This window comes from Synchiropus splendidus, chromosome 2 (genome assembly GCF_027744825.2).
Source record: "Synchiropus splendidus isolate RoL2022-P1 chromosome 2, RoL_Sspl_1.0, whole genome shotgun sequence".
NCBI lineage: Eukaryota > Metazoa > Chordata > Actinopteri > Syngnathiformes > Callionymidae > Synchiropus > Synchiropus splendidus.
In genome coordinates, this window is record NC_071335.1 from 10,267,031 (window position 1) to 10,290,065 (window position 23,035).

General features: G+C 42.6%; 1 protein-coding gene across 12 annotated transcripts in view; it reads left to right on the top strand.

Moving 5' to 3' along the window:
• The window catches only part of LOC128753923 (slit homolog 2 protein-like), an 82,502-nt gene that overhangs the window by 51,691 nt on the left and 7,776 nt on the right, over nt 1-23,035 (top strand). For 3 of the 12 annotated variants that reach the window (XM_053856124.1, XM_053856125.1, XM_053856135.1), the window contains exons 6-29: nt 433-504; nt 929-1,000; nt 1,132-1,295; nt 1,640-1,778; nt 3,829-3,900; nt 3,995-4,066; nt 7,957-8,028; nt 8,219-8,362; nt 8,649-8,812; nt 9,729-9,752; nt 11,102-11,119; nt 13,085-13,235; nt 13,361-13,435; nt 13,591-13,734; nt 15,119-15,262; nt 15,343-15,699; nt 16,627-16,695; nt 16,961-17,032; nt 18,703-18,774; nt 18,864-18,935; nt 19,117-19,280; nt 20,218-20,250; nt 20,796-20,920; nt 20,995-21,092. In XM_053856124.1, the coding sequence (XP_053712099.1) occupies nt 433-504; nt 929-1,000; nt 1,132-1,295; nt 1,640-1,778; nt 3,829-3,900; nt 3,995-4,066; nt 7,957-8,028; nt 8,219-8,362; nt 8,649-8,812; nt 9,729-9,752; nt 11,102-11,119; nt 13,085-13,235; nt 13,361-13,435; nt 13,591-13,734; nt 15,119-15,262; nt 15,343-15,699; nt 16,627-16,695; nt 16,961-17,032; nt 18,703-18,774; nt 18,864-18,935; nt 19,117-19,280; nt 20,218-20,250; nt 20,796-20,920; nt 20,995-21,092 (2,589 nt within the window). The remainder of the gene's footprint in view (nt 1-432; nt 505-928; nt 1,001-1,131; nt 1,296-1,639; nt 1,779-3,828; nt 3,901-3,994; nt 4,067-7,956; nt 8,029-8,218; nt 8,363-8,648; nt 8,813-9,728; nt 9,753-11,101; nt 11,120-13,084; nt 13,236-13,360; nt 13,436-13,590; nt 13,735-15,118; nt 15,263-15,342; nt 15,700-16,626; nt 16,696-16,960; nt 17,033-18,702; nt 18,775-18,863; nt 18,936-19,116; nt 19,281-20,217; nt 20,251-20,795; nt 20,921-20,994; nt 21,093-23,035) is intronic. The other 9 variants (XM_053856132.1, XM_053856134.1, XM_053856127.1 and 6 more) reach the window with 7 other exon arrangements.

Sequence of the window (23,035 nt, forward strand, 5' to 3'; positions counted from 1 at the left end):
ATGAAAAGCCATCATTGTGTCCCACCTTGAATTAGCTTTTGTTATTAGCCAAGTGTATTAGCTAATGAAGAGTTGTACAAATTGTTCCTTATTGAGGAACTTGCCTCCTGAGAGCGTTTAAACTCATGACACACACGGACGGTGACAGCACATGATTTACCGTCCTTATGTCTTAATGAAATTGTTTCAGCGAAGCCAACGTGAGAAAGAGAGAGAGAGGGAGCAGTAAAGAGAGGCAAGCATACAAATTAGCCGTCAGATAGCAGAGGGGGGGAAGTGAATCGTAGCTTTACGGCGATAACAACATTTTGCCAGAACAAAGAGCTCAGGTAACGGAGAGCCATCAAGGAAGGATTCATTTCATTATTTTCCTCTGTGATCGTGAAGGATTAAATCACTGTGGGTTTATATTTCAATTGATTTTGTGTGTAGGCAGTTGGACTACAACCACATCAGCTGTATCGAGGATGGAGCCTTCCGAGCGCTGCGTGACCTGGAAGTTCTGTGAGTAGATTTTTATCATCAGAAACCAGAGTAGAAACATGGATTCCTAATATCAGGTGGAGTTTATCCGTCAAGGAGCTAGCTATTTTGTTGCATTGTGCTGATGTAAGTGATGATGTAAAAATGTCTAGCAATGTCAACAGCTGTGATATTTACCTAAAGAATTGTCATTTTTTTTGTCAATTTCTCATGAAAAAGTCAAAAATATTTTTTGATAAAATGCAATAGGAGGCATTTACCGATATTAAAGGGACTGTGTTGAGATTTATTTAAATGCATGTCACGATATTAGGTAGTAATTTACCTTTCAGAGTCTTACATCATTGTCTTGCATTTAGTGTGCTAAGACTGCTAATAAGTGTGGTGTTGTTGTGAGGTCTCCTGGTGAGTCAGTCTGTGTCTGGTCTCTCTTGCGTCTCTGCAGCACGCTCAACAACAACAACATCACCCGACTGTCAGTGGCCAGTTTCAACCACATGCCAAAGCTCAGAACCTTGTAAGTCACCTGTCACGGAGGCGTGGGCCTTTTATGTGGTGTGAATATGAATAGAAACGGTGCGACCTGTTGAGGGCAGATCACTCATTCCAGTGTTCTTTTTTGTTCATCCTTGTGTTCCCCCTCTCCAGTCGCTTGCACTCCAACAACTTACAGTGCGATTGCCATGTGGCCTGGTTATCAGAGTGGCTGCGTCAGCGCCCCCGTCTGGGACTCTACACACAGTGCATGTCTCCACCACATCTGAGGGGCCACAACGTAGCGGAAGTGCAGAAGAAGGAGTTTGTCTGCAGTGGTATGTAATGACAGAGCACTGTGTCACATGATGCTCGCCAAACATTTCGGTTTCATGCGGCCACATGTTGTGCTTTCTCTTATTTTCTTTCACTCTACCACTCCAAGACTGGGATGAAGGCAAGTATGATTCATTCAAGGAACTGATTGTATTTCATGAATAACAGTGCCAAGATAAAAGAGCAGGAGCGAATCTCTCTCTCTCACCTTCACGCTCTCACACCCTCCTGCTCTTTTACATATTGCACATTAAGATCTGACACCTTGAATATGCGGCACCACGGGGATTCTCTCTGCGCATCACATATTATCCCAGGATAATCTTGGTCCTCTGTCTCCGTGTAGGTCACCAGTCGTCATCATATTCCTCCTGCAGTGTGTTACAGTGCCCTGAGTCCTGCACTTGCAGTAATAACATTGTGGACTGCAGAGGAAAAGGCCTGACAGAAATACCAACCAATCTGCCGGAAACCATTACAGAGATGTAAGTTATGTGCACGTGCATTTGGATGAGACCTTGTGTTATCATAGTCTGCCTGTATCCGTAGCTTTTTGAGAAGAATGAAACGCCAGTTCCAATGCTCACCTACAGCAGCAGATAGAGAACACTTGCCAGATAAACAAAGAGAGATCCTCTGACATGACTTAATATAAGTAAAACAGCAGGTCAAACCAGAAACCACACTTGGCTTGGTCATGATGTACATCTGCGGTGACATGAGTCCTTTGCTGTCTAAAGTCCTGGGGCATCTACTGGTGTGTCTGTGAGTTGCAGCCTAATAAAAGCCCATCTACTGCACCCTCCTTTACAACTGAAGCCATTAAGCTTGTAGGCAAAGATGCTGGAGTTTTATGGTAACATTTCTTTCTGTCTGTGAGACCAGTCAGCCCAGAGATCATCGGCATTTATGTAATGAATATCCAAAAATAGGTCATTTAAATTACATTAATTACACTGCAAACTTTTCATGGATGAACATTTATGTACCTTACTGTGCATCTTTATTGACCATCTCTGGAACTAGCCTTTACACAGTATTTTTAATTCATTTTTAATTCACCAGATGACCGCAATAACATTTTTCTATTCACCCCAACTTTGCTATTTCTTTCGCTGCCCAGTGACAAATGCTGCATGAGAATGTTTGCTCGATTTGTCTTCAGACTGAGCCTTCTTCCTTTTCACTTTGCAGACTTCTTGTTCAACCTCACAATAAAAAAACCTTTAAGCAGATTTGGCACGTCGGGCTCGTGGCTTCATCACTTATTGACTCATTTTAATCTTGGAAAAATAGTTTGAATGGAGCCGTTCAAACGTGTGTTCCAGTGGCGCTTCAAAACGCTCGAAAACAATAAACAGTTATTCAGCGAAAACAAATCCTGAGTGGAACTGAAGACAGCTGCGAATGGAAATCAAACCCTTTTGTTGGAAACGCTTTATAATCAAATTAGGAGCTATTGCAAAATCTTTGATTTTCTAGTCACGATGATTGTCAACATGATTAAGTCTGTTTTTTTTTCTTCTTCTGCCTGTGTATCATTTTCCTTTCCCCACTTCCACTGGCCAGACTTCATTGTTCCCAGCTGATGCAGCCAAACAAACACTTACAGCAATTCCAAGGGTTTGGCGAACAAATGTGCTGTTGTGGCATGAACGTGAAGTACCAAAAGTCAAGACAGTTACATCCCTGCGGCGTCATGCTCAGCACTTTCATGACATCTATCTTATCTTTTTATCTATATAGATCCCATTATTTGACATCTGGCTTTACTCAGTCAATCATTTAAGTTCATCCAGAGATTGACCATACAAAATCTGGATCCATTTTCAAATCTCTGAAACCAGTAAAATATACATTTGTTTTGTGAATTTGGAACGATGCATCTCAAAGCTCTAATAACAAGGTCACTGACGGGAGCAAGTAGAAGAGCGAAATGTGATCTCTGGCAGAACAAAATGTACAATTATTCCTAAAGTCTTCAGATATGGTTTGCTATATTCTACATAAATGTGGGCCATATTAAATGGCTTAAAGGGGCCAGTATTGGCACCCGGGTCTGGGGTTTGTTGCCTGTGGTTTGGAGTTTTAACAATTGCGTTTATATTTACACTCAATAACAATGTTTTTCATGATCTTTCATTTTTTGTAGTTACTCTGACTGTATATTTCAAATTTTGTTCAAAGATGACAGCAATATTTGAAGAATAGTTGTAGAACTGTTGCTGTTTAAATAGACTATAGAATATAACATATCTAAAATGTATATAAATAATACACCAATCATTTCATAGTTATGTGCAGCTTGTGTATGAAGTTTGGCACCAGGAGTATGAATTGCCTTTGACCAAATGTGTTGACACGTGCAGTGCACAAGGACAAAAGATCAAATGTATTAGCTGTGTTTGGAACTGGTCATCAATGTGACTTTTTCAGAACAATCCCCGGAGAAGGCGCAGCAGTACACAAAAGTGCAGTGATACTTACATGTGATAGGGGGGTTTTAATGGCCTGTGTGTGTGCGCTTGTTTCCAGACGACTGGAGCAGAACGCCATCAAGGTCATCCCAGCTGGGGCCTTTTCTCCTTATAAGAAGCTCCGCAGAATGTAAGTTAATGAGGAAATAAGTGAATCATTCGGTGTGTGGCGTGTTGTGACCTTCGCATTTTTCTTTGCCTGCCTCTGCTTCGCTTTCTGACAGAGACTTGAGCAACAACCAGATATCGGAGTTGGCCTCAGACGCCTTCCAGGGTCTGCGCTCCCTCAACTCACTGTAAGTGCTTCAGACAAGAACACTGAAGATGAAACCTTAACCGTAAATTACCACACTGTTTGTCCAGACTCCCAAGCTTAGTTTTCTGGTGAAGCTCTTTATATTGGATTTGTGAAGTAGCCACACTGTCTTCGATTGTATCTTGTTTGGGTTTATGTTTCAATGAGAACTGTGGATATCTATTGGAACAAAAACACAGATCGATCCGGATGTGGCAAGGAAACTGTCAATGAATTCAGCTCTCTAGACGTGTTGAGAGATGATGAAATGCTAACTGTGCAAACTAAAACGTGCTGGCTGATCTGCAGTGTCTACAATATGAGGGAGGGAGATCGTGGGTTGGACATTGCAGGAGCTGTAACGGGTTTTCTCTACCACATTGTCACAAAACAAGCTTGGTTAAAGCACAAAGCTCTCTGAAAGTTTGATGAACTCATGATAAAAGCAGATGAACGTTGTTCAATAGATGGGTAGAACCCAGTCAAACATTAGAGTCTGACAATAGAGCCACTACCACAATTCGACTGGAGTTCTTGAAGGTGGTTTTAGGTGTGGATTTGTTGATTTCTACAAGGAAAACCCAGGATGAGACTGCAAGATTGTTGGTGTTTGGTAGCACCAATGTTTGGTGGCGAGGAAAGGAAATGTCTGGGATTCTTTGGTTCACAGAAAAGTGGCTCCCATACTCCTGCACAGTGTCAGTGATGGATGTGCAGGAGATGATGAGCCAGCCTCTGAGAATTGGACGTACATGTGAGAAGAACAGTAGTGCAGCTGGCTTCCTGTTTGGCCCGAATCGCTGGTCAGATTTTCGGAGTTGCGTGTGGAGCTCAGTGAAGGATAGAGGAGCGAGCCACGTCGAGTTGTTTCATGAAGAGTTATATTAAGGTCTTGCCTCCCGAAAGTCAATAATTCATAAACACAGAATAGCTGAATGGAGGCTTCTGCCACCCCATTACACATCCACCACAGAGAGAATAGGACGCACTTTCATGCTGACGCAACACTTAGCATTTGTCTCTCACGTTTAGTAGCTCGGCGTGTTTTTGATCTGCCTTTGACGTAAATGAGCCGTGGATTTTGTCGCGCATGTTTGCTAGAGAGTCTCCATGCTAATGTGTGTGATTCTTTAATGGCGCGACTTCTCCCATATCCAGAGTTTCTCTGCCTCAGGTCTCTCTGGGACAGACACTCAGCACAATGAAATAACAGCCAATTTGAAACACATGTTTAGCCAGTGTGTAGAAAAAAAATTGAATGACTGTGTGTGTCAGTGTTGGGAGGGGGAGTCTCACCACTGCCATATTTGTCTCCGCCATATCTGGAAAAATCTTCCCTCTGACAACAGCTCATATCTTTCGCACCAGAGCCTTGTTGTGATTTATAGAGGTTTGTTTTTCATTCTGACTTTTATATGAAAAGAAGTCACAACCAATTATACTTTATGCTGTTGACAAAGAGCCAAGTGTGGGGGTCCTCGGTTTTATTAGTGTGTTTTGTCCCTGTGGAGCCAAGAGCATGATGTCATGTTTGTCCCTCATACATTCAGAGCTTTACATATTAAAAAGAAAAAAACTTCCCATTTAGTTTTGCGGCGTTAAACTCCCACAGTCAGGTTTTAAAATATATGACTCTTTTTATGACAGAGCATTATATTTCATCACATTGTGTATTTGAGGTTGCCATGGCGATTGTTTTTCGTTTGGCGTTGGGACATGCTGTGCATTACATGTAAAGAACCTGCAGCAGAAAAGCATGTTTGAAGATATATATGGCAATAAAAACTTTTCAGCATTTTACGAGACATGTCATAACTGAAATAGGTTTTTATGGACATTTCCATTCATTTACAGCTTTAGAGGGAAACATAAATCAGTGGAATAAATGAAATTTCATGGAAAGTCATCATCATTGTCTTCTAGCGTTTCTCTCCTACAAGGGTCAGCCAGTGCGCTTGTTTAATTTGGCCTGGCTTTTAAAGAGGATGCCCTTCCTGAAGAGACCCTCCCAATTCACCACCGGCTCACCACTGAACCCGGGAAAGGGTGCATTATAAAAGTAAAACTCATCCTGCTGCTGGATGTTTCCATCTTACATGTCAGTAACATGATTTTTTAGATATTGAACCATTGATCACGCTCCATTTATGAAACTTTTCAGACAGTTGTAGAAACAAGCTAGAGATGCAATGTGTCAAAAGCACCATTGAGGAGTAAACAAAAGCATTTTTGTCATAAGTAAACACAGTAGTTGAGCTGTGTGTATGTATAATGATTCTAATAACTTGAAAGGACACTGAGACAGCGCATACCTTCATTAGACTCTCATTTCAATAGTTACCTAATATTATTATCCTTTGTTTTTATCTGTATAGTATTTGTTAATTTTCTGAGTGCAATGAGCTCAGTATGATAACAGGTGGCAGCAGTGTCATAGCAGGGAATGAATGGGGAAAAAAACTCCCTAAACATTGTAGTCCACATATAGTCCACATTTTGCTTGTGTTTACTGAAGTCAAAATGTCGGCTTCTGCCTGTTGAACTGGAGCAGGTCAGGTGACCAGTTACCAAATTAAAAATTATGAGCGGAAGTATTCGCACAGTTAATCCAAACAAATGCAGATATTGAATAAGTAGGACGCCATTGAAGTGGAGTTAACACTTGAGTGAGGACGTATCATTTGTTGAAATGCGTTAGAAGACCAGATTGTGGCACAGGCAGCTCCAGCACGCTTGGTGGCTAAGTTGAATTTACTTCCATATAACTAACTATTTTTGGCTTCAGTGTTTGGGTTGTTGAGGTTTGGAACATACCAACTACAAGGAGTGGCTATGCCCTCTTTAGGGCTGGGAACCTTTTAGTATCACACAGTTTTATTGGAGTCAATTCATTCATAATGATTTCTGATCCGGTTAAAGCAATACGAGCCCCCGCTTTTGTTGTGATGTCGAAGTGCTTGATTTCATTTTGAAATGGTTACACAGTGTTCTCGGGCATTTGGTGAATTTGAATTTGAAGTAGCGATTACTGCTGTCACCTCGAAGCAAGAAGGTTGCCAGCTTGAATGGAAATTCGTGGTTTGGAGTGAACTTGTCAATGTGGAGTTTGTACAGTATGTTTCCCTCATACATGAGTGGGTCTCCACTCCAAAAACATGGAGGTCAAGTGATGAGTCTAACTGGTCCCTAGGTGTGAGTGTGTGGCTCTGTGGGTGTCTCTCAGTAAGTGGTCCACCTGTACTAGCTGCCCCCGGCTTTTCACCTCAAGCACGACTCTGTTATTCACAGCGAGCTTTTGTTTCTTTCAGTTTTAAGTGATAACTCTATGCTCATTCATATATGCAAAATAGCAGCAGTACAAGGACTGCTTTAATTCACTCGAATGCTGCTGTTAGAAAGACACAATCGCTGAATCCTGCCATAAACAATGTCCTCTTGACGTTAATTCAAGCTATGAGAATCTAACAATTGGAGTTGGGAAGCCGTGAGATTTGCCTTTTGTATTTACTGACACGACAGCCTCAAATTTTCAGCCTCAACTATCAAAAACGGAAAAATAATAAGTCTCAATCCTGCACTTCATTGGCTCGGATCAAAACAGTGCGTGACCCAAATTCCTCTTATCTGAAAACTGTTGACTGAATACAGGAACAAAGCCAACTGAAAGATTTTCCCTGATTATTTCATGACTCGTGTATCCCTGACTCCCTGGGGGCTTGAAACCTGCAGCTGAGGAGGCCTGGACTGCATGTTCAGTTTGATGAAGCTGTTTTGGTGTCATCACATCCTTTCATAGCTGCGGTCAACCGTTCAATGCAGCCCCCCTGGATACTTGATACTGTATGGATCGTTCCATAATGTTTCCGTTTCTTTTCCTTCTTCCGTCCACAGTGTCCTTTATGGAAATAAAATCACAGAGATTTCAAAGGGACTTTTGGAGGGGCTCTTCTCTCTGCAGCTACTGTGAGTACAATAGACACACAGACACTTCATTGATATTCTGCTGGAAAGTGCTTTGCTGGAAGGCTGTCATCAGACATCATGATTGAAAATCATCACCGCTGACCTGAAACATTTGAAACACTCATGGAGGAATTATAACAAGATAAGCTTTTCATTTTCTCCCTTTCACTCTGCTGCTCATTTCTTTCAGGTTACTGAATGCTAATAAGATAGCGTGTCTGCGTGTGGATGCTTTTCAAGACCTCCACAACCTCAATCTGCTCTCACTGTACGACAACAAGCTGCAGACCATCGCCAAGGGAACGTTCTCTTCGCTCAGAGCCATCCAAACACTGTGCGTACACACAACTGCTCCACACAGACTCAGATTCACCATCCATGGGCATTTTAAGTAGCTGTGATGTTCAGATGAGCCCACTCTGCTTTTGTCAAGTTGTTTCACAGATTTATTGGACACGCGTTTTCATGCAAAAACGCATCATTATGAGTCTGTGAATAGGTTATTGTTACACACAGAACGTTGCTGGTTAAACACTGTTGTCGTTCTTCAAAGATCAATGATTGTTGCTCAGATCTGTTGACGTCCTTTTGTGTGTGTCTCTTGTCTCTGTGTGCTGCAGTCATTTAGCTCAGAACCCCTTCATCTGTGACTGCCATCTGAAGTGGTTGGCTGACTACCTGCAAGACAATCCCATTGAGACCAGCGGCGCCCGCTGCACCAGCCCGCGCCGGCTTGCCAATAAACGAATTGGACAAATCAAGAGCAAGAAGTTCCGCTGCTCAGGTACACACACACATACACACGCTCCCGCTCGCACAGACTCCTGAGAAACTCCTGTCTTCTCATTCTGTGTGTTCCTGCTGGGTGTGTCCTCTTCATGAGCCGCAGCTTCTTCTGTGGAAACTCTTTTATCTGAGCAAATATGGCCCGCAACGCTGAGTTTAAAGGTGGCAACTTGGTGCGAGTGAAATGTAATCCTTCTTTAATATGTGTGTGTGTGTTGTGAGCCTTGGCAAGAAGTAGACAAAACTGGGCTAGAAGACAAAAGCAGGCAATAAGCGATGCTTGTTGAGATGAAGCATGATAGAATAAGTGTCTAGTCTTTGAAGTTTCCATCACAATGTGTAGATATAAAAACAATATATAATTCATCATTTTTAATCAACGGCAAAATAGTTTGACAGTACTAAAACATCTGTTCACTTCAGAGAGGCTTCTGGTCTGTAACTTTTTGGCCTGTGCGTGGATTCGGACTTCCTTGTCTTCGTCCTCTGTTGTAAACTGTTGCAGCCAACACTGAGGGAGCTTCTTCCCATGTCTTGCAATGTGTCACAGTAGTGGAAGTGACAGGAACATGCCCTTAAACCACACCCTCTCGCAGAGCAGGCCTGTGATTGATTCCATTTTTTTCTGGGCTGTCAAGTACTTTATAATTTTGGATGGTGAATTTCTCCACTGTGGGACTAATAAAGACCATGTAATCTGAATTATTAATCCTTGACACCAAAAACTTCCTACATTACTGAACCCTAATATAATTATTGAAGAATGACTCGAACAAAAATAACTTGTTTTTTCACTACTGTTTTTTATTACTGTGTTTGTTGAACAACTGGGTATAGACATACTTTCTTTCTTTTCTTTTGTGGACGTGGAAGCGTCATGATACTGATGCAGTCTTTCTTTCTCCTGCTGATAGCTAGAGAACAATATTTCATTCCAGGTACGGTAAAAGAAAGCATGAATGTGTGGCGTGAGACACTGTTTGGCCCAAATGCAAATGCTGCACATGGATTTGCTCGCTTGGAGTGATTTCTGCATCGGACACTTTCAACTCACCAGGAATGTTTGTGACGATAAAGCGCGCCACCCATCACTGCCAACCTTTTGTGCTGCACCGATCGAACACTGGCATTAAGACGTTCACAGGAGAGATCAAGAGATGCAGTCTGGCTCTGTGCAGTTCCAAAATTAGATCTTGGATATTGATTTACTCTGGAGGAGGGAAACTTTTTTTTACTTGAGTAAAATTATGGTCTATATTAAAGTAAAGCAGAAAGGATGAGCAACACTGGCTTTTAGTTGAGCTGGTTCAAAAATCAAGTTATGAAGCAGAAATGTAAAGCAAAAATCAAAAAGATGAGAGAGCGCGATGACAGAGAAATGTGGCACACAGCTTGACAGAATTAGGTAGAGAGCAGACTTGAAAACAGCTTGAACACCAGCTAAAAGATAAAAGTCTTCAAATTTGGATTAACACAGGGAGAAGGGGGGGATATCGACCGACAAGGATGGGACAAGTTAAACCAGTAAATGTTGAATGAGAGCAGAGACTCTAATGACTGAGAGTGAATATGCAGAGGCACCGTCGCCTGCCTCATTGAGTACATTATCTCAGCTAATGCATGAGGGTGTGTCCCTGGGCATTTGCGTATCTTTTGTCCGCAGTGGAACATCAAAAGGTCACACAGCCGAAACGCTTGGAGGGGTATCGGCAGTGTATGTAAAGCAGACGTGAACGTGGGCTCGGGACTTAAAGCGATCATTACTGCAGCAACACACCGCTGTGGTGTGTGTTGAACCGAGCCATGCTGGTTTGTGCGTTTGCTCACTGCAGTCATTAACTCTGGAGCTCACCGGGGGGACAGAGGTTTCAAAGCCCACGTAGCCACATACAGGGCAGCGCTGAATAATTTAGGCACATTGGAAGGCTAAAAGTAGAATAAACATGTTGAACCGTGCTGCTTCGGCTTTGTCTACACTCCCTCACTTTGGTGACTGAAGTGCGTACAAAGCACTCTGAAGTCACTTAGTGTTTTCTTTTTTTTGGTATGTAAGTTTGTGTGTTTTTGTGTTTCTTTGACACAAATCAAAGGGAACCAAAGCTTGGCATAAAAAAGCACCCCATACGTGACGGCATGATTCTCACCATTCACGAATCATTACCCCGTTAAATATTTCAATGCCTGGAGGTCTGAATTAAACAGCATATTCCCATCAGCTTTCTCCATCCAGCTCTGACAGACTAGTGAACTCTTCTTCTTTTTCCTACTGCCTCTCTCACACACTCAGGAGTACACCATGTTGGCTGTAAGTAACCCACAAAATTTGGAGAAAACTTCTTTTGCGTCAACTCCAACCCTGTAAACCTGTTGTCCCCGCGCCAGCCTCTGACCTCCACACCACAATGACCCTCTACCGTGCCTTCTCTTGTCTGATTTAAAGAGTCAGTCTGTGTGCGTCTTCCTGTATGTTCCCGGCGTGCTTGTGTGGGAGTGACGTTTGTCAGGCCTCCGTGCTGCTGTTGCTCTCCTCCCTCCTCCTGTTTATGCTGATGTCTGCAGATGATCCAGTATCTTCTTCACTGAGTGATATGACTCTGCTTTATCTGTCTTAGAGACCCTCTTCATCTTTTCTCTTCTTTTAATCCCCCGCTCATCTTCACATTTTAATGCCATTCATTTTCTTTATTGAGTACCGACAGACAGACAGAGAGATCCCACTTAGTAAAGCTAGGGGGGAGGGAAGAGGACACCCTGGACAGGAGAAGCACACTCTCCCACTCACTATGCTCTTGCTTATTAATGTGTTTTTGTCATGTGGGAGGAAACTCATTAAACATCCTCAGATAAAAATGTAATAAGAGTTTCCATTTCTGCCATTTCCTCGAAACTGTTTAAAGAGTATGTGTTGTGACACCCGTCTTTGGTCACACGTTCAATCACATGCACGTACCCAACAATCTCGAGGGGGCAAGCCGACAAAAGGCACGGAGCAAGCTTTAATATTTGATGAGCTGGGAATATAGATGTGTAGACAGCAGCAATCACTGTCTTTCATTTCTCACTCCGCTTTTGGGTGGGTTTTCTCATCTTTTGCTTTTGAATTAATAGCATTGTATTTACAAATGGACCACAACTCGTTCAGTAAATTGCCAATTTGGATCCTGTTACATGGATGAAGCAGCCATCTTTAAAACAAAAAGCGTAAGAGCTGGAACCTTTAATGAATTTTTCTTTCTTTTTCTTGAACCAGGAGTACAAATTTAATTTAAAATGTGTGACTCTTTTGAATGTGAGTTGTAATAAGTGCTTCAAGTGCTGCAGTTCACTTGCAGTATGAGTGGTACCAATGTGAGATGTTAAATTGGATCATTCTGGCTGCACTTTTACACCAAGCGATCTGGTTCCTCGAGAAGTCACAAATGAAACTGTTCAATTTATACACATTTGTAAATACAGATGCGACTTTCACATTTTCACTGTCACTTTGGTGCTCTCCCTTTTCCACCCCAGCGCTGTTTTTCATCTGTCCATCTCTCTTTTCTAATCGCTCCTCCCTGCCTTCCCTGGTTCTATCTCCCTTACTCTTCCTGCTGCCTCCTTCTACTCCTCCTTCTCTCCCTCTGTCCTTCCATCCCTGTGTTCCAGCTGAGGAGCAGTCAGTCAGCAGGTTGTTCCTTTGTGCTTGATCTAACCATGTGGCTGCCAGGTTCCTAAAGTGGAACATGGTTCCGTCAAGCACCATGGAACGGCCCTGCAAACCCCTACAGCATGGCCGAGATGCAGGAGACCACAATCTCCTGCTTCCCTTTGTGACCCATGCGTGTGTGTTTGTCTGTGCGTGTGTGTGTGTGCGTTTGAGCTCCAACTGCTGTGCCTTACTTCCCTGTTTGGTGCTGTCGTTGTTCAAACTAATTGTTGCTCTGAACCCTGACAGGCGAAAATGGACACCCTGGTGCTTTACACTGATGTGACTGTGGATGACATATTAAAGGGGACAAGTTTTGTGTCCCGGGCAGTCGTGGTTGTGAAAAAAAATGGAGCATTTTGAAGCCGCACCCTCAGGGAATGTTTTGTATGATCGTAATCAGAAACACTGCTTTGAATTACTCTGACAATTCTAAGCTAATGCTGCAACTTGCGGCTGCATTTCATCAGAATTCTTCATTTTTATCACAATCTTGAGTTCACCCGCAGTGTGAGACGGTATACAAGTAATCCATGGATATTATTGGAAAAGCGTTTCTGACGTTTTGATTACATTTGGGGTCAGGTACGGAGGATTACCGCAGTAAGCTGGGAGGGGACTGCTTCGCTGACCTGGCTTGCCCTGAGAAGTGTCGCTGCGAGGGCACCACAGTGGACTGCTCCAACCAGAAACTCACAAAAATACCAGATCACATCCCACAGTACACTGCTGAACTGTGAGTCACACTCCATGCATCTGTCTATAACAATGTGTGTGGTTCGCCGGTCTTCTCAACTTTCACCGCTGACTGGCTTTTGTTGTTGTGTCTGTTCAAACACCTCCTCGCTGCTCTGTTCTTAGGCGTCTCAACAACAATGAATTCACTGTGCTGGAGGCGACAGGGATCTTCAAAAAGCTGCCACAGCTGAGGAAGATGTGAGTACTCTTTAAACCAGATCAGAATATTCAAGAGTCATACGCGGGTCACAACAACACAAGACGTTGGGAAGTTGCTCAAGAGAATGAGATTTACTTTGCTTTATGTCATCATTATCATTTTTTATTTGCCTACTCCTCTTCATCTTCTCCAGCAACTTGAGTAACAACCGCATCACTGACATAGAGGAAGGGACGTTTGAAGGAGCTTCGGGGGTCAACGAGTTGATTCTGACATCCAACAGATTGGAAAACATACACCACCGCATGCTGAAGGGCCTCAGCGGACTCCGTACTCTGTGAGAACAAGCACACTTGCATATGCATACATATCAGCCTATCAATTATGTGGAGATATAACAATATGTTCCAGCATACTGCCAAGGCCTCCAAACTAGTTCATGAATATTTAAAACAAAAGTTTAGTCTTCAAATGTTTTGTTTGCTGCTCAATTGGCAAAAATATTTTAAGTTGAAGTATAATTCATACAGTAAATCCTGTTGCATAAAATAAACTTTTGCCAGAAAGAGGCATTTCTTTCAACGTTAATATTAATTTAATTCATAGGGTTGTGTTTTTCACTGCTGCAGTAATCCTTCACCTCGTGTGTGTGTGTATATATATATATATATATATATATATATATATATATATATATATATATATGTTTGAAGGCTGGTATTTTCTTTTAAAAAATAAAATCAGTTATGTTTCAAATTCTTGAATAATTAAAAAAATGGAGGTGTTTTCAGAGATGGACATGTTTGCAAATCAAACTAGGCCTGAGGTAAAAATATATTTTTTGTATGTCTTTTACATGGGTCGCACAGGTCAGGCAGTAGCAGTAAATAATCTTGTCATTCAATTTTTGTAATGTAATTCAAGCATGCTTCAATATTAGTTTCTAAGTAACATTTCTCAGACTCTTCTCAGAAAGTAGGAGAAGCAGAAAGAAGATGCTATCACCTCACCAGTATTTGTGTCCTGGAGCATATATGGAATATTAAATGTGTAAAAAAAGCTTGTCGTAAATGATTGTGATCGTAATAAATACATGTTTTAATAGAGGCAGGACTTCATTTCAATTCATTTCTGACTGACTCAAACAATTATTGGGTCCAAATGGAACAGAATTATCGTGTATAAACCTTCTTCTATGGGGGACATTTTTCACCCACCAGTTCCAGGTGCACGGCTTTATACGTAGTGATGTCATAACCAAAGCATCTATCTTGAAGGAGAATCATTAGATTGCACTGATGGATGGAAAATATCACCATCGTAGCACAAGGAATGTGGTTCTGTGCACCTAATGCAGTAGAGTTCACCGGACCATCGCACCCTGATGTGTTTGGACTCAACTTAAATTTATTTATTTAAATGCAATTAATCACGATTCATTAATGATAAAGACCTTTGTTCGAGGCCCAGCCCAAGCCTTTAGTGGTTAAAATCATAAATCAAAGACCAAAGAGTTTCACCCTGTGGAGTGTCACCCCCATGATAACCGAGGGTCTACAAATCCACTTCAAGACATTGTGATTCATGTATGCTAGCTGGCGTCTCACTTAATGGTTCTCTTGTGGTGAGAGTTACGAACATTGTAACATAGTCGACGACTGTTGGTCGCAAAGCTATAAGTAATATCTTGTTTGTTTTCTGTGTGTCATTTGTCCACACAGCATGCTGAGAAGCAACCGCATCAGCTGCGTGAGCAACAGCAGCTTTGTGGGTTTGAGCTCGGTGCGTCTCCTGTCGCTTTACGATAACCAGATCACCTCCATGAACCCAGGAGCCTTCGACACGCTGCACTCTCTCTCCACACTGTGAGTCGAAACAACAGCACTGATGCCTCTTTAAACTTCAACTTCGCTTCAGCGATGACATTAATCCTCTGCTTCCTCAGAAACCTTCTGGCCAATCCCTTCAACTGCAACTGTCACCTGACCTGGCTCGGTGACTGGCTGAGGAGGAAGCGCATTGTCACCGGCAACCCTCGCTGCCAAAGCCCTTACTTTCTGAAGGAGATCCCCATACAGGATGTGGCAGTTCAGGACTTCGCCTGTGAAGAAGGTGAGATGGAAGAGTGTGGGATGCAGATCGAGGAGAAGCTGACTATGTCCTCACCAGGTAACGATGAGAACAGCTGCTCTCCGGTGTTGAGGTGTCCGGCGGAGTGCTCCTGTCTGGACACTGTGGTGCGCTGCAGCAACAAGGGCCTTACCACGCTGCCCAAAGGTCTGCCCAAGGAGACCACTGAACTGTGAGTTCATAAGTCAGCCTTGACACATAGGACATGCATGAGAAGACAAGCTAATACCAGTGAAATACAGATTCAGTTCTGAATTATTCTTGGAGAAATGTTCATTAAATGTTGAATACATGTTCAGTTCCAACTAGCATGCAACAAAACGTCACCATTCCAAATCATTTATCAGTTGTACCTCATCCTTGTCAGTGCCCCCTCAAGGGCCTTTTAAGGTGGACCGTTAAGCAGTTCCATGAAAGATGCATGGTGCAAGCTTTCCACTTGCTTGTATTCATCCAGGAGGATTGAGAACCAGTCAGCTATGATTCGAAACGCGTAGACGTGCTGCATAATATCATGGACGATAAACAATCCACCCAGCAGCTTTCCAATGCGGTCCTGGTCTCATTTCACATTTATGAACCACAAGTGAGTTTACAAACTATTAGGGTTGCACAATTGTCCACATTTTATTAGAAATGCTTCATAAATTGGTGGAAAAGTGCCTCCACAGCACATTTGCTGAAACTTCCATCCTTCCATGAGACAGACAACCAGTGATGATGTGGAAATGATTGCTCTAAATTACACTCGCCGCATCAGGGTGGTTTTTCATTGTATTTTCCGTGTCCAATATTAACAGGAAAAGTATTAATATATTGAATTGGTAGTGTTTTGCCACAGTGCGCATGATGTGCGATGTGATTCCAGTCGTGTGAGAAAGAGCGGCAGCAGCTATAATTTATTCTGATGCTTGTGGGAATATTGCGCTCATGTGTTTATAATGGCTCGTAGTGTAATGACTCTTCACACTGCTGAAGACCAGGAATTTCCCACATGACTAAATATCATCTCTCTGCCCCACCTCACCCCCCTCTCTCTTTTTTGGACCTCACTGTTTTCAAACCTCTCCATTCCCACGTCTCTCCCTCCCTCTCCCAGGTATCTGGACGGTAACCACTTCACCCAGGTTCCAGTGGAGCTCTCCAATTACAAACACCTGACGCTCATGTAAGTGTCACACACACATATCAGCAGCGCACTAATTCACTAATCACAAGTTCGTCCAAAAAGAGGAGAGAAGGGGTCATGACTTGGCTTGTGTTTCCTGCACACAACACTGACTGGAATGTTGTTGGAGATCCTGTCTGGCCCTTTAGAGAGTTGGATTTCTGATGAGCGTAAAATGTGTTCTGCATTATGTTTGTGTGTCAGTTACTGCAGCATGTGTTGTCAACACTGCCTGTGAGTGTCTTCATGTTTGCTTCCTTTACAGTGATTTGAGTAACAACCAGATCAGCACGTTGTCCAACCACAGCCTCAGTAACATGTCCGAGCTGCTTACCCTGTGAGTCCGGCTTTACATCATCCTCATGCAGTGTGTGTGTGGGTGTGTGTTATAAAGTCACAGGAAATACCAACCTTTGAATGCCAAAGCAGAGCTGTCCATAACCACCAGTCCTTGGCACTCCAGCCATCTGGCCTCATGCAGAGCATGAATAATATAGATTATTACCGCAGGCGCCTATTCTTGGAAGGATAATGTCAAACTTTTTGCAACATCTGGCCACATAAAGAAAATTGCAGGATTAGGGAGAACACTTCTGGTGTCACAGTTTCCCGCTGCCATCAAGTGGACCCCTCTTGTTGCCGGGAAACAAGCTGAAGTTGCATATTATCATCAGCACGGCGATCTGAAGAGTGCTTTCCCTTTAAATGATTAAAGATGACGATAGGTGGATTAAAACAACTTATGACAAGATAGAATGTGCTGTAGGGAGCACAAGTCTCAGCTCCTAGATAAAAAATAAACAAATAAAATAAATGCAAGCCTATAGGCAGATCAAAAGTTATTTTCTGGACCACTTTGCCTCATGCGCTGGATCACACATATGCTGTTCCTCAGTTGAAATGTGAAATGATATGAGTTTCGACGACATTTGTGCTTTATTTGCTTGTGAAAACACATAATTATTTGGGCTACAGTCTTATGTACGAGGTCACACCAGAATCCGACTGCCCCGGCGCTATGGCAGATGCTAAATGTGCTAAACTATCAGGTTGGAGATAGTTAAACACTTGAATCTGTCCCGCATTCTAGCTCACACTCGACCGATTATCCATGAGCTTTATAGTTCATATCACACAAAACCTAAGTAACTTTTGATGCCGGTCAAAAGGCAGTGCTATCACGGCCTTAGACTGTATCATTCAGATTCACAGACATCATGTGTCAGATCTATGGCATTTTTCAAGCTCGGTCAGAAAATAACTCACCATTGACTCCCGTTCATATTTTTTGTTAACTCAGGTCCCATGAGGCGGAAGTAGATGGGCAGGACTTATGCTCCCCATAGGCAAAGCTTGTGAGGGGAGAAGACTATGGTGTGATGTAAAGACAAATTCCCCGATGTATGTGTCCAGAACCAGGCTAGCAAGGCTGCATGGTGTGGAAGTAGCAACTGCACGCTCTCAGAATTAAGGTTGCCGGTTCATATCCAGCATGGAGCGAAGTTCCCGCACCTAAGTTTGGACCAACCGGGCTTTGTGAACTTAAAGGATGCAGGCCCGTGAACCATGACATCATCAATGGGCATGTCGTATCAGTCACTTCGGGAAACTATATTGGCCAACTCACATGCCAGTACCTCAAAGACATAATCGCCGTCTATGTCTCCACATCATTAAAAGTGGTTACATGCTTGACAGTCGAATGAAAGCAAAGGCTTTCAGAATAGATATTGAGTCACAGAATCCACTACAGCTCCAGAATCAGAACTGTGCTGGTGTAAGAGGCTCTGTATGGGGATGAGATGAGTAAATATAATGGCCCATCTAGTGTGAACAACAATTACAAAATGTTTCCAATGAATGAATCTGTTAATGTCTGTATGTAATAAGATGTTAAGGAGAGCAATACAGTTTACACATATAAGCTATGTTGCTCTTCACCTCATCATACTTGGTTAAAAATGATCAGCATACTAATGGTTATCTTTTTTTTATGTGGGGATAAAGAATCCTGAGTTACAACCGCCTGCGGTGCATACCAGTGCGGGCGTTTGATGGACTCAAGTCTCTTCGCTTATTGTGAGTATCTGTAACAGAAGCAAAACTGCCGGTTCTCAATCGCCCACATGTGCGCCACACATTCCGGCTCAACCTTCGCTCTCCCGTAGGTCTCTCCATGGTAACGACATATCGCTGATACCAGAAGGAGCCTTCAAAGACCTGGCATCTCTTTCCCACCTGTGAGAAGCACACAGACACACACTTCTCAATCTCCTTGATCAATACCACTTGTTCATAGTAGCACCCCCTTTTCACAGCAATATTACATATTCCTTCTTTGCCAAGCATTCAAATAATAGATGTAGGTAGATAAGTCTTAACAGAGGTATCCTTGCTTACTCTCCTCTCACTGTCCTGCAGGGCTCTGGGCGCCAACCCTCTGTACTGCGACTGCCACATGCAGTGGCTGTCAGACTGGGTGAAGAGTGGCTACAAGGAACCAGGCATCGCCCGCTGCGCTGGGCCTGGAGATATGACAGATAAACTGCTGCTCACCACACCGTCCAAGAAGTTCACCTGCACAGGTGGATACATCCTCTTGATCTGATGTCCACTTATAAATATCTATATATTTATACTAGTGGTGGGACTGATGATTACGATTAATTAATTAAAATAACACTATTATGATTAATTAAGTATAACCAAAAAAATAATTTAATTTAACATGATAAAATCTAAATTCTTATACAAATATATTTCCACTGCTCTGAATGTATTTGAAATTCTTATACAAATATTTTCAAGACATTAAAAGGGCTTTATAAGGTGATATCAAAACTTGAATATAGCCACCATCCTGATTTATTGTGCTATTGTCTAACTGATGCAAAATAATTACATTACTTTTTATTAATTATTTTACTTTATTTTGTTTAAATGTATGTATCGCTCCATCAAATTCATTCAAATTGAAAGATGTGGCTTCTTGTGGCAAATATTCTTATGCAATTTAACTGCGATTAATTAATCTCAAATTAACTAGATTAATTTTTTAAATCGAATCCCACCCCTAATTTATACATATAACTTTTGGCAAAGGCTTTTCACCATGAGACCCACAAGAGAACGTTAGTGGGCCTGATAAAGCTTTGGCTGCCGCAAAAAGCCTAGCTGTGTTGCATATTTATCTCCCAGCATGTGTTTTAGTCAAAAATCCTTTTTATCAATTTTCAAGCCAATATGATGCTCCAAAACATTTTTTTGTTGTGTAATGTTTGAATTATCAATGTTCAGTATATTTTTCCTTGTTTACAATTTCACCATGTCACGTATGTGTCATATTTTGAGAGTCACACCAACAACAAAGCACTGTTGTTTTAAAGTTACCAACCAAAGCTGTTTCTTTAGCTCCTCCCTGAATCTGCTGTGGTCTTCTGATTAACTGTACTGTTGAATCACACTACCTGTGAACGCGTGACTGAAACCTATTTTTGACCTAACCTGACTGACGCACGGTAGAGGTTCCTGGGCCGTGTGGTTTTCTGGTAGCAGGTACAGTATCGAACATAAGTACTTTCTCCTCTGTTGGTCTCCTAAGTTCCCTCAGACTGCCCCAACTCGCTTGTGTCCTTCAACCCTGAAGAAAACCAAACCAGCCTTTTTCTCCCTTCAAGCTCCCTGTGTTCCTACCAGCGTTGCTTGTTTGTCAACTTGGGGACTTGTACGTCGCAGGGAAAACACACATATTGCTTTGCATTCATGAGCCGCAACTGTTTCTGCCTGAGCTTGCTAGTTTTCACAGACATTGTACTGCCCCCTCTTGCTCTTGGGCGTGAGAATGTGTTGCTTGTACCCTCACTTGTGATCATAATCTTTGGCTAGTGACTCAATGAACTTGATGATGGGTACAAGTCAGTGAAATCCTTTTTCCTCACTGACTGGTTCTCTCATTGAAAAACTGAAAGATAGATCTAGAGGACCACAACTAAGGGTTTTGACATACAAGTCCCCAAAAATGTATTAATGTGTGTCGTGGTCAGGTTCCACATGGCTAACACAAAAGCTTAAACCTACAGTATACGTTTGCTTTTCCACAGGTCCAGTGGAGTTAAGTGTCCAGGCTAAATGTGAGCCCTGTCTGTCCAATCCATGCCAAAATGATGGCACTTGCTCCAATGACCCGGTCAACTACTACCGCTGCAACTGCCCCTTTGGCTTTAAGGTACTGAGTTTTGAAAAAAACAAAGAGTTTTGATGAAACCTTTGTAAATATATGATGTTTTTTGGGGTCCCTAGGGTCAAAACTGCGAAGAGCCAATTCACGCCTGCATCAGCAATCCTTGCCTGAATGGAGGGACCTGCCATCTGAAGGAAGGAGATGGGGGCAACTTCTGGTGAGACATACATGATTTATTTCTGTAGCCTGGATGGGGCTAGAAAATCTTACTTAAACAATGTCCATCTTTCCTGTGTCAGTGGGAAAGGAAACTGGCATATTCAACATCCCAATGACAGACTGACTAACATTTACCGGCTGCACCAAATCTCAGGAACTTACTTACCACTTACCAGAACACTATATTGAAATTGGTCCGTCATGAGTGTCTACTTGATATCCACATGCCGAACAGGTTGTAAACCACTAACAAGTTGGATGAAGAGATGGAGGTGTGAAGGAAAGGACATGAGAAATTAAAGTTCTGTCAGAGCGGACAAGGCTCTGTGACAGATGCCACCACATCGTGGAGACATGGTTTTGATTCACCACCAGCCCTTTTGCATGTTGTGTTTAAGAAAGTGAACTGGTCATGTGAGTGGAAATAGTTGACATGAATGGGGGAATTTTAAACAAGAACTCGTGGAGAGGAGAGACAGAAAATATGTAGAGGAAGGATGTTAGAAATGGAAGTACTGGTCAATAGAAGAAGAGGGAGGCAACTATTGAGAATGTGAGATTTTGTGTCCTGTTTACACTGAATAATGCAAGACCTTACATGGTTATGTCCATGAAGTCTCTCATAAGAAGCTGTTAAGGTAGCTCAACATTAGCCAGATGCATGTAAAAACTGCAAGAAATATAAACTAGAGAAACTGGTTTTCAAAGGACTTAATTGGGGCAATAATAAATCTATGTCAAACCAAATGAAGCTAGTTTTTACTTGCAGGCCCACAGGGAAGTTAGCTGCAATACTTTGAAATCAGACTTGCAGTCAGAATGTTTGTGGATGTGAGGCAAGGAAGAACATGAAAGTCGCTCTGGCTGTGTCTCGCTGTGAACGTACCTCTTAAGAAATGGTGGTGTGTCTTCTTCTTGAGCGTGACACAGTCAGGTTCTAAATGTTTCACCACCAAATAAATGGTCTGTCCCTCTAATCCTTCAGCAAGAAGCAGATACAGTTGTTCACAATCAAGTTTATGGCTGACGGCGATAAAAGAAGAGAGCGTCGAGAGGCCATTCTTCAAGCTTCTCAGTGGAGTGAAGTGTAACTAATGCTCATCCCACCAGACCTGGTGTGACATCTGTAATCTCTACGCAGATGTTGTTGAGAAAAGTGCCATCTGTCACTTTGTTTTCCCCTTCACTGTCAAATCCTAGCGGCATATTCCTTTGCTAGCGGACCATTTCCCAATACCCATGTCATCGCTCAATCGGCTAATAAATCATGCAGCACGTGGGGGTCATGCTGCTCCCACTCGAGAGGATCCACTTAGGAAGAGATGGATTCATTAGGCAGAATTCTGACCTGAAGTCCTTCTGTACTGTGTCTGATTGGCTTGGTTGGAAGTGAAGACTCTACTTTCAAGGGTGTGTTTGCCACCATCGGTCACTTTTCTCCATAAACCTGTGAGCCGCTGACAGCATCAGGCGCTCCGGTGATGGTGCTGCCATGCTAATGGCAGCAGGGGTGAACTTACTGGTCGTAATTGGCTCAAGGGGAGCGTCTGTCCTCTGGACAGCCCTGTTGTGAGGCTGCTATTTTCCTCATTAGGCTGATCAGTATTAACAGGAGGCAGGCTAATGGCTGTCTGTGCGCTGTGGAGCTGGTCTGAACCTCCAGGGATCCATCCATTGATTTGTATTCCCTCTATGTTGCCCGACTCCCTTCCATTCAATATGGTCTTCCGGACGTCTTTATGTGAATGATTTCTGCGTCTGCGCCGCTTAGAGGAGGGATGCCCATGTTGAATATGGGATGAGATATTAGAGCACAAGGTGCCTGCCGTGTCTGTCAACAGATCCCCATGATTTCCTGCGGGGAATAGTCCATAACATTGTGACCACTTGTGTTATTTTCTTCACTTTCGCAAGATCATTAGAAAGAGAGTCACAATATTG